At 41.0% G+C, this 12,087-nt stretch overlaps 1 protein-coding gene across 1 annotated transcript in view; it reads right to left on the bottom strand.

Annotated features, from left to right (window-relative positions):
- fam120c (family with sequence similarity 120 member C) overlaps positions 1–11,685 on the bottom strand; it is a 39,476-nt gene extending 27,791 nt beyond the window's left edge. Inside the window, exons 1-4 of the mRNA XM_084916226.1 lie at positions 10,068–11,685; positions 3,779–4,025; positions 3,533–3,615; positions 290–418 (exon numbers count right to left, since the gene is read on the bottom strand). Coding sequence (XP_084772352.1) covers positions 290–418; positions 3,533–3,615; positions 3,779–4,025; positions 10,068–10,583 — 975 coding nt within the window. The 5' untranslated portion in view covers positions 10,584–11,685. The remainder of the gene's footprint in view (positions 1–289; positions 419–3,532; positions 3,616–3,778; positions 4,026–10,067) is intronic.
- Between the last annotated feature and the right edge of the window lie 402 nt (positions 11,686–12,087).

Genomic DNA, 12,087 nt, shown 5'->3' with positions numbered 1-12,087 from the left:
GACTCGCTAACCCCGTGCAGCACAGATTTATATCAGATAAGCAGAAGGCTACAGTTTAGCACAGATGTGTGAGGAAGTACAGTTGCTGACTCAGGCCTTGTGTCAACAGTAATAACCTATTTAACTGTCAGCAAAAATCTGATATGTAAAGTCAAACCTCGGCTAAAAGCATGTTCACATTGTTCTTTTCTTTTCATGTAAATCTTATCCAAAGACATTTTAATTCACCCGGCAGGATGTCGGTCTCCGAGCAGTCGGTAAAAAAACATCAGTGACACACATGACCTACCTGTGACTGTTTGAAGACATCTCTGGCAATGGCGTCGAGGTTTCCCAGGTCTTTGATGGAGGCGACGTACTCTGAGACGGCTTTGATCACCACCTCACAGGGCGGCAGCACCAACTGATGGGCTCGCACCTGACAGCAAGAGAACAAAGGCTCTCATGTACTTATATCGAGCTACGAGGACAGCGGCACTGTGAAACAGCCGCATGACAGACAGGTCGATTTTTTAAGAAGCATTGCACAGAAGCAGCATTCATATTTCTAACTTTTTTATTAGATATTTATTATACACTTTTTTCTAAGCAACTTTGGTTATATATAAACACCAAATACTGCAATGTTCACCAATAAAAAAATGACACTTTTGACAAAAGAATGATTCTAATAACAGAATGATCGCGTTACAGATATGTGGCTTTTGGCATGTGCCCATAGGAGTGTTAAATTAATAACCCGTGTTCCTCGCTCTGAGGGAGAGGCTGGTTAGGTTTATCAGTTTGTTTGCAGGGTAACTAAAACTTTATGGAGAGCTTTGCATGAAATTTGTGCCACTGGTGGGGCTTGGCCACACTTGAAGATGAAAGAAATGATTAACCAATACCATTTCGTGGCAGGTAGTGAATATCAGAAACTCTAAACTATTGATCGACTTCTGGATAGGAATTTTCCACTTTAACTATCATCTGACCCATTTCAAAGGTAGTCATTTGTGTCCATGTACACGAAAGTGTATTTTCCTTTTTTTTAAAGAGTGAAAATGTCAACGTTCGAGTCTCATAGGTCACAGATTGTTATCTACATTTTTTTAATATGTTATTAATTTTATGATTAATTTGCATGGAAAACCACTTTGTTAGAGCCAGGCATTCAAAATGACTGAGATTTAGGTATGGAAAAACAACTTAGGTTTAGTCATAAAGACTCACTGTGAAGTTTAGAAGCTAAACTATGTGATTAGGGTCAGACATCATAAACAACTTGGTTAGGTCTAGTCTTTAAAAGATCATGGATAGTGGGAAACAACGCAGTTGCCACTTTCTTTGGTTAGCATACTGACAGATTCCACACGCAAGTCTTTGGACTGTGGGAAGAAGCCAGAGTATCTGGAGAGAAAGATCCCAAAACCTTCTTGCCACAGTGCTAATAACAGTCCCACCTTCTACTGAAACACTTTACTTACAAAGTCATGTTGACTGTCACAAAAAACCAAAAGAAAACAACAACAACAAAACATGACAATTCATGATCATGAGCACGATCTATGTTCACAAGTATTTCACAAGTTATTTACCTTGTGAAATACTTGTGAACATAGATTTTTGGATTAACCTACATATGTAGATTAACCTCTGAAGTCAATCTACATATGTGTACAAGAATTACCATTCCTGCAAAGGAATGGTAAGATAAGGAACCAATAAATGGAAATCAATAAATGTTAAAAATGAAAAAACAAATTCAACTGGGAGATCTGCTTTCCAGTTCCAATACGATACCAGTGGTGTTGCTTCAGGTATTTGCTGATAACAAGTACTCATCCAATACCAGCGCTAAATTAATAAGCCTTATCCCTCAATGCTATGAAAGGACTTGTAATCATCATTTTATGTGTCAGGAAACATACAATATACAAAAGTAATGGACTGATATTTGCTGATAAATTAATGCATATCAAAGGAAAAAGCGTAAAAGAAAGATAACTGTATTTATGTAAGGGAACTAATTCATTAAAATATGTTGTTTACCGGTCATACCGGCTTCTTCTTTCCCTGCTCTCAGTTTCAATGTGGGTACACCTCTTCATATACGAGAAACAAAACAGATGAGAGGAAGACGAAGTGAAGATAAGAAGCGAGTAGAAAACAACTTACGTCACCCTTAAAACAGAAAATCTTCCAAACAAGTGTTAAACTTATCGGAACTATATAAAAGAGGGTGAAAAGTCAACAAGGATAGCGTAGTCATCTGAGCCTTTCAATCATCGTCAGCAAAACTTGTTAGTGCAGGTATTCCATACCTGCTGCAAACTGCTAACCCTTATGTTAGCACTATTTCTAGCAACTGGTGCACTGCTGCTGAGGCATGGCGAAGTAAACACAGACCAATGTAGAATTAAAAATATTGACTGCTTGCCACCAGTACACAACTTCTTGAGTCAGTATCAGAATAATGTTTTTTAAGGTTCATCTGCCTCTGCATTTGTCTGGCTAGCAAAGATAAACACTACCTGCATTTTGGGGGTTTCAGCCATAGCTGACTGTGTGCTTTAAAGGGATGGATGGAATTCACAGTATTCACATAATCATATCAAAAGAAGAAGTACATTTCATTTGGATGTTAACCTTTGACAATATCACTGAGGGGCAAGGCCTCTCTCGTTTAACTTTATCTGATCCCTGATCACTTATATCCACTGAAGCAGAACTGACTGTAAAATATTTATAAGAATCCAGGTTGTCTGCTTTTTACAGGATAATGGGAACTAGGCTATACTGTTATATCTTGGCACAAAGTAAAATTAAATTTTAACGCAGCACCAGGAGCCCCGACCTATGACAACACTTACCACACACTGTGTGATGGGAAATTATAAGCAAGCTAGATGGAAAATAAGACAAGACTGGCAAGTGAACCAGCAGCGTACTGCATTACTTCAAGCTTGAAAACACAATCATATAAATGCTATGTCAGCGTAAACCACATCAACCACATTGTGCAGCGTGTGGACGAAGGCTGCAAATGCTAGCAGTGCTACACACCACACTCGGCACTCTGTAAGCCATTAATTGTAATACAACGTCGGTCTGCCACTGTTGCGGGCACAACATCAAAGTTCAAAACAGCCAGTGGAGGAAACGTTGACAGCATGTGACTTAAGCACTGCACCCGGACCACAGGACCAAAGGCCTTTCTTGGAAACAGGTTCCATCCGGTGATACACTTCAGGTGTATTTTAACAGTCAGCTTGTTGGAACACGTCAATACATTTATTTATTATCATTTGCTACAAACGTTTCACAATAAAAGCCTTCTAAAGATCAACAGTTGGATCTTATTGTAAAAGGGGAAAAAAAAAAACGTAGTGAGAAAAATAAGACACCCCTCTCTAAAATGTGTCATATATAAATTATGTGAACGTCTAGTTCTGTTTAAAAATGAGGTAAGGGTTCATGTGACATTACATACTGTTACAGCTAATATTTTCTTTTATTCGCAGAGAACTATGGACAAAGAAGCAATCGTTACCTTGAGGGAGGCTAGTGGGTGTTCTGGTCCCAGCAGACTCCAGTGGAAGGCAGCCAGGTCTTCATCAGGCAAAATATGATTTCCTGAAAGAAAGAAGTTCTTAACTTTTTGTTGCATCAGTGAACAAAAACAACAGACAAAGGCAGCTGTCAATTATAACCCACATACAGGGGTGTGTCCTTCAAAAGTAAGAAGTGTGGTATATAGTTTGGATTTTGAGGCGTGTGCCATTGTATCGCTCCTCACCCAGCAGAGCAGCAAAGCAGGGCAGGTGCTGTGTCTTGAGCCCGAGCTGCCTGGCGGCCTCGGACAGCAGATACTGGTGTGTGGTCAGGTTCTTTCCGTTCCAGCTCAGTTTGAGCGCATGCGAGGAAAAGTAGGCGGGGACGTTGCAGAGGGCAAACTCTGAATCCTGAGCGATCAGGCCTGCAAATCCATAGTCCCTGTAGAGAGAGAGCACTTCCTGGTGGTGGTCCTCCAAAGTCTGTACAACCTGTAGATACAGAGAAGACAAATTTGTTAGCTCTATGAAATTTCGCACCACCTCTTTCATATTTAAAAGTATAAATGGATTAAGAAAAAGTTATTTATTGCTTATCTGATCACTGTTTAAGTTGCTTTTTTTAAGAATAAGAGACAAGTTTTACTCAAACTTAGCTTCTCTAATTTGTGGCTTTTTGATATCAGCGTTTCCCCACACAGAGCCTGGAGGTTTATTTTATTAGCTTTCTATACAAGTTTACAAGTGGAGAGCCTGCACACTCTTATTTTGAAAGTTGAGCTGCTGCTAAAGTCTGTATACAAGTGACGGAGCTAGCCATTGGGATGTTCCGCCTCAACCTGAGACTTTTTGCTTGAATAGCTATCTGTCTGAGAAAACAAGGAACGCTGCTCAACCATAGGCTAGCACAGCTGTCAATCACACAGCACGCCTTACCCTGCTTTACCCCAACTGGTTTTTGTTGTTTTACACCAATGGGGACCATAATTTACAAAATAAACTTTCTGCTGCATTCATTAAAACTTGAAGCCAGTGGTTGAGACTATAAATGGTCTAATAAGATCACAGAGTAAGAGAGCTGAAGGTAGGTTTAGATAGACTGGACTGTAGAATTTGGTCACCCACACCACTGTAGTACAAGACAGCTGGTTGGTGAATCACGATGGGCATTTTTCAGTACTCCCCAATGTTTTATAGACCAGATGACATTTCAGAGGAATTGAAATTATTATTTTTTTTAAAGTGGACTGCCAATGGAGAAAATGACAGTCTCTCATGCAAGCTGTCACTACAACATACTTCGTTTATGATGAATGTAGATGACAGACTAAAACTGGCAGTGACACATTTTATGCCAACACAATACTTCTGCTCCACGGTCCATGACAACGTTTCATAAAACACTGTTTGCTCGCAAAATTACATCTGAGGCAAAACTGTGCTGTACCGGTTACTTTCAGTGTCCTGGTGATGCATCTTTCTCAACATATGGCCGCGTAATATTCTTCATAGTTTGTGGATGAGGGGCCATATTTTTGTCAGATAGAGGGAGAGCACTACGGCCTCAGGATTATGTGGAATCTTTTTAATCGATGTCAGCGTTGATCAATGTGAAAACTAAATAATTAGACAAAGCTTCGTTATTAAAATTCCATTTAATGAGCTGGTAATCAAATATCTTTTTTTCAAATGAATGCAATATGGGACAAAGATGGCAAGGATGATTGAGACTTGTTTAAACTATTTCATCTCTCTGCATCACTAAAACCAAGCAAACATTAAGAATCAATCCATTTTAAGATCTTAAATAAAACTGAAGAATGAACAATGTCAAAACGATACAAGACATTTATTATCATTGGGAAATACTAATTAGTTAAATAACTATTCAACAGTGCTAGAACCACTACAACACAATGATGCTTTTAAATCAACTAACAGTGAAGCACACTTTAAAAGTCTAGCAGCGATATAACAATGATGTTCAGCGACTGGTAGCAACAACAGTTAGCGACAGGGAAAGTGGGCGTGTACAAGGTGAAACTTATAAATTTTGAGGTGGATAATTGAAGTGACTACCAATGGGAGCAAAGAAAACCACTGATTGATGTATAAAAAAAATTAGGGTGACAATTACAGTGTTAAAAAAAATGCTGTAAGCTCAATTATATAACGCAGTTTAGTTTACTTAACTAAAAAAAAAAAAAAAAATCTTTAAGTCTTTTTTTTCCCCATCAACTACATATACTGTATACCTAATTCAATGCACAAATCAGTGGGTTAAAGACGTGAAAGTGGTGGAGGATGCAGATGCAAATATATTTGACTATAAAGCCCAGCGATTCTAAGAAAAAGGCTGCGCTAACTGTGATGATCCTTCCACCTTCGTTTGTTGGACCCTTTTATGACTTTTACTGTTTTGAGATAGCTTGTAAACCAAGGACACTCTTTAAGCCCACTCAACTCGAGCTGAACAAAATGATGACTGCGTTTGTGCTTTAAAGGAGGGGGCGAATGCACGATGCTATGAATAAAAGGTCTGCAACCCAAGACAAAATGAGTGACATATTTGTAATGGCCTGTGGCTAAATCCAAAGTAAAATGTTAATTAAAATTTCAATAATCAGCATGCAGTAAACACTAGAGACGTGCATAACTAGTTGGCCAGATATTTAAACGTTGCCACTCTCACTAGTCAGCATTAGAAACTAGTTGGTTACACATTGATGTGTAGCAGTTGGTTGTCAGATGTTATTATAGCCATGGCAATAGACTGTATTTCGTCCCAAATATTTTGAGTGTTTTTGGGGGGGATTAGTCAGTCTTATTTTTTCCCCCTGCATATTTAAACATTCAATAAATTAGTTGCCAGGGACATCCTCAGTAAATACCTGACTATTACAAATATTCAAATTTATTTAATTTTATTAAGACTAAGAGTAGGTTATTAATTGTTTTGGTTGTATGGTCTTTGTTTTATTTAAGTTAACGTTTATAACAATGTTAAAACGTTAAACGATCGTGGCTCAAGAGTTGGGAGCTCGCCTTGTAATCAGTCTCGGTCGTTGTGTCTTTGGGCAAGACACTTCACCCGTTGCCTACTGGTGGTGGTCAGAGGGCCCGGTGGCGCCAGTGTCCGGCAGCCTCGCCTCTGTCAGTGCGCCCCAGGGTGGCTGTGGCTACAATATAGCTTGCCATCACCAGTATGTGAATGTGTGTGTGAATGGGTGAATGACTGAATGTAGTGTAAAGCGCTTTGGGGTCCTTAGGGACTAAGTAAAGCGCTATACAAATACAGGCCATTTACAAATTTGTTTCTGACAGAGGAATGAATGCCCACTTAAATAGAAATTATACATCAATAATGGCATAATATACAATAAAACAGCTAGAATCTTAAAAAAATATTGTGATGTGGATTTTTAGCCACAGAGTCCAGTGCTAAAAGTAAACAATTAGTTTCAGCTTTAAGTCTGTATATCTAGAATTAATACCAGAGTTTAATGACCAGAAAAATGCACGTGTAGCAACTCCAAACACACTAAACTGGCACCCAGTACACATAGAAGTAAGCAGAGACTCAAAGCTGCACAGATAAGAACAACAGTAACTAAAGTGAAGGTGCAATGCAAGCAGAGGTGAAATACTTGGAGCTGCAGAAGCAACACAGTTTCTCAGAATACAGGTAGGGCAAAACAAGCGTGCACACATGGGAACTGTGAGTAACAATGCTGTACGAGCACATGAAGCATCAGAGTGTGTTGTGTTGTAATGTAGGTGGGATTTTTCTATTCTAACAAGTATCCTCTCAGGATACGATATGGCACTGTGTTTTTGTTATACTAGCTATGGGAATGTAGATCAAAGGCAAAACATGACAGCAGGCTACATAAAGCTGACAAGAGGGGACTGCTAGAGGCACATTTATGGCTCTCTAGGATGCATTATATATTTCACATTACTGTATGATAACAGCAGAGTGGTTCAGTGCATTTATAAAGCACATTACTGATGTTTCAAAAGGTCAGATGCACAAAAGTATTTTATTTCTAGTATTCTGAAATAGGGCTGTGCGATATGACCAAAATCTCATATCCCGATATAAGAATTCTATCGTCCGATAATGATATAAATCACAAAAATTTAACATTTTCTGTAAATTCTGTGAATCTCGGGCAGCTCGACTTGCGTGAAGTGTTTCCAGCTGCGCGTCCTTTACCCGGAGTCCAGTGTTTTACCGATGCATGAAACGATACATTTTTAGACATAAGTTGTAAAGGCCACCGTTTTCTTTGTGAGTATTTATTACACGGCGTGCTGCGGGGAAAAGCCTGTTCTAACGTTTGAGTCTAAGGTTTATTTTTTAGCACCTGGCGGCTCTTTTTTACTTCTCATCCGTAAATAATCTGCTCTTTCACGTGATTCAGTTTATTTTGAAAAGTCTCAACAGGATTTTGAGCTTTATTGTGAAAGGTTTATGTGGAACATAAACAGGCGGACACGCGATGGCGTTACCGTCGTTGTTGCTAACGACAATGCATAAAAACAGGCGCTTGTCCGTCTGTAGTGTGGTTATATAAAATATAAGAGAAAGAGAGAACTTTAAGAAATTAATATAGCCACTACAGTGACCATCAGAACGATGAAAAAATATTGCCGTAAACAGTTTATTTTGCGACACCACGAAACAAACGATAGCGTAAAATGAAACAGACGTTTTTATATCGTCATCTGATATATATCCTTATATCAAACAGCCCTATTCTGAAACACCAACTAACTCAAATGTACAAATTAATTCAAAGTATACCACTGTAAGTCACCTGGGAACTATAAATAGTGTCCCAACTCAGCAGCTGCTCAACAATGTATAAAAAAGTTCACAGAGTTCATGTTATGTAATATATAGGCTAGAGAGGTCATGCCTTAAAGTACATGTTTCCAATCTCCACTTTGGAATGAGGATGGACAGACAAATTCTTTTAGACCAAGCATTTATCACTATATCTGAATTTATCTTGGACAGACTTCACCTCCTTCCAGACCGTTACAAACACGGGGCACCAGCTGCAAGGACCAGCTAGAAATACCAATTGCTAAATTCTTTAAAATCATGACAGTTGTGTGAGACATATTTTAAATCTACAGAAATCTTGCTGAAACACATCTAAGCTATTAAAATCCAGGCGTTTAGAAATTCATTTTGGACAGGTATTTTAGGCACCTCTGAGCAGGTGACTTCTTCAAACAAAAGACAATAAAGTAGCCTGTTATCAGGCAGAATTATCAGCCGTTTACACTGACTTTCATGTTTAAACACGGGGAAAAACAAAAGAGGACTGACAAGAACTGAATCACATCTATGGGAAGGGAAAATAAATGAGAATAATTATTTGAAAGTAATGCAGAATTCCCCAAGAGATTTGCTGAATTATACCCCAGATATTAATAGCATAAAGTGAAAGGTGAAAATTGGCCTAAAAATTCACCATGAATAAGTGCAACTAAATGCCTTGTGCTTAAACCTGCATCCATGATTGACAAGTACTAGGGGCTCAAGGAACAACTGGAGCAGATGTGGAAGGTGAGGACGGTCCCAGCAGATCCCGAACGCATGTGAGTGCAAAGAAGAGCAGCTACACACAACAGCCAGAAGCAAATATGTAGCTCAACCGGGTAGAAAAAGCCTGTGCAAATTTTCATAAATATCATCACTGGTGTATATGGAAAGTGTAGAATTTCTTTTCTTAAATAGGCAGAAATCCTACTGAAAAGATATTAAAATCCAGGGACTTATAAATATATTTTTGGACAAGTGTAATGCAAAAGCAGGCAAAAAAAAAAAAAAAAAAAAAAAAAAAATCACAGAAGTAGCTCACTAGCTCACTTTCAGACAGAATTATCAAGTATTTACACTCTGATTCTCATGTTTGGTCCACAAGCACAAAAGAGACCAGAAATGAAATCATGAAAGCAATACAGAATGCATGAAAGAGACTATACACTACATCCCAGATATATGCAGCATAAAATGATGCCGAAAAGATGGGAGGGGGGGGAGAATCACAAAGAGTGCACTAGAATAAGTGCCTGGTGCTCCAGATCTAGTGGGTTGGAAAAAAACCTATGCTCAGGATTTTGGGACTACCGGCAACCAGTAACCCCACAAAGCATATGACAGCAAAGAGCAGCAGCCACATGCAACAGCTAGAAACTGACATCTGGCTTTGCTGGGTGGAAAGAGCTAGTCCAAAAAAACACTGATTTAACAGAAAGTGATTGCATTTGTGCAAAAAAAAAAACAAAACAAAACGAAAAAATAAGCATAATAATAATAAGACTCAGGTTCACTCATTTCTGTGGTTAGAGCTGCTTCTTGCACTTGCCACAAACCAGGGAAGGCGTTAAAACGGTTGTGAATGATGCAAACAGCTAAATGGGCCTGCTGCACCTAACAAGTGTAAAATGAGCGGCACGCCGTATGACACGACCACAATAAAACAACTTTCACACAGCCATGATTGATCTGCTTACCCGCACTCGGAAGCGGAACATGGCGAGGCGGACACAGTGGCTGAGGCAGGCCGGGGGCAGGAACCATGCCCGGGGAGGCGGGGTGGCCTTGCTGCCGACGTGGTTGACTATCAGCTGCGCCGTCTGTCGCTGGCTCTGAGCTCGCCGCGCCCACTCGGGCCAGCGCTCCTTCCCCAGGGTGCCGTTGAAAACCACGACCAACTCCAGGCCACCCTGGTACAAGCAGGCCTGCGACAGGGCGGCCAGGTATCCCAGCATGGCGTTCCACTCGCCTCCGCACACCCAGTCCGTCTGGTAGCCGCCGTACAGGCGCTGCAGGCCGGAATCAGCGTCGATTAGGATCCTGGCAGGCGGGGGCGGGGGAGGCATGGGCCCGGGGTGATGTGGGTGGTGGTGTGGGTGATGATGGTGAGGGGGCTGGCGGGCCGCGGTCCGGGCAAGCTTGAGGAGGTCCACGGGGACCGTGGCCCCGGGACACCGCTTCTCTAAATACTCCTGAAAGCCCTGCACTCCCATGACGGTGTTATTGAGCCGGTGCGTCTGACCGGGAGCGGGCTCTGAATACGTTCTGTACGCCGTGTTTGTAACGTGTTGTGGGGCGAGACTTGCAGCTAGCTGTGCACTCCGTTGCAAAGCTAACTGGTCTCCGATGTAGTGACAAAACTGTAGTTTAGTTAACCCAGCAAACCAACTTGGCTGTCACGCTGACTAGCAAAACGAGTCACCATGCACCGCCGCACGACTGTTTCTGGTAGTTATCCCAAGATATCTAAATGCCAATTTGTTTGTTTTTTTCTTTACTTTAGTTTTGGTCGAGGGTGCTCAGTTTAGTGTCCATCCCTGTGGATTTTTGGTGAGATGCCAGAAAAGGCCAGTGTAGCTACCTACCTACCAGAAAAAGTTTAACACGTTTCCTGCTCCCATAATTTGGCTTTAACAAGACCAGCTTCCAAAATGCAGTCGGTAGCGAGTAACAGAAATGCAGCGAGATGGTGGACCGAGAAATGTCTGCAAAATAAAAAAAAATCCCGCTGTTTTGTGCACATGAAACAGATGCAATACTGCGCTTTTTTTAGTTAGCAAACCCACAGGCTGGATGGCCAGTTCGCGGACATGATGGTGAACCGAGCAGCTTGAAAACCGTTGTTTTTTTTTTTTAAACCTGACAGATGAAAATGTTCACATTTATTCGCCACTGGCTCTGGGAAATTCCAGCACATGTGCTACACCAGCGTGCAGGATAACAGGTGTCAGAATATTAATTTAACACAAACTAATGAGCAGCGTGCCTGGCTGCACTAATATTTGCTAACTGTGGCTAAGCTGCTAGCTGCTGCTGGCAGGGTCCCCGGCGTGATTTGACGCGTCAACTCCCGAAGACAAGTCCGGGGCGGACACGACGCGGAATGAGATGGATGTTTGACGAAAGAAAAGAAAAGTAACTAAAAGAAAATAAAAATAAAAGCCCGATGGTGCCTCCCTCGCTTTCTTCCACGCTCACGGCTTCATGTTGCAGAGGGGAACGTTACTTCCAAGCGACGTCAGCCATCTTGCGACTTCCTCGCGGCCCAGTGGAGTGGGAGGGAAGGCGGAGGGAGGCGAGGAAGGAGGCGCGGCAGAGCGCGCGGAGCGACGGGAGCAGTAGTCTGACTATGGCAGAGCGTCCGTCCAGAACACGAGCGTCGGCAACGAGAAAAAACTACAACTGCCAGCGACGGTTTGTACGAGGATAAAAAAGCTGGAGAGCAGCAGTTCTCCAAGTGAACCCAGTAAATACGTGATTATTTGACAGTTCAACGTGCAGACCGTTATTTTTTCTTTAAAATAAAAGCATAAAAGCAAGCAAAATGTATCGAAATATAGCTGGTGTTTTATATTTCTGATATTGGCGCACCAATCTCTATCGTGTTGAGATTTTTTAGGCATTTTATTCAAGGAATCAAAGTAGTATAAAGTGGCCAACTACAAAATAGATATAAATTGGTGGTAGTTTAAAATGAATCAGTTACTTAAGCAGTGT

This window comes from Perissodus microlepis, chromosome 20 (assembly GCF_051167445.1).
Source record: "Perissodus microlepis isolate ML-2025 ecotype Zambia chromosome 20, ASM5116744v1, whole genome shotgun sequence".
Taxonomy (NCBI): Eukaryota; Metazoa; Chordata; class Actinopteri; order Cichliformes; family Cichlidae; genus Perissodus; species Perissodus microlepis.
The sequence above is the reverse complement of the archived record's forward strand: the minus strand, read 5'-3'. Positions and strand labels throughout refer to the sequence as shown.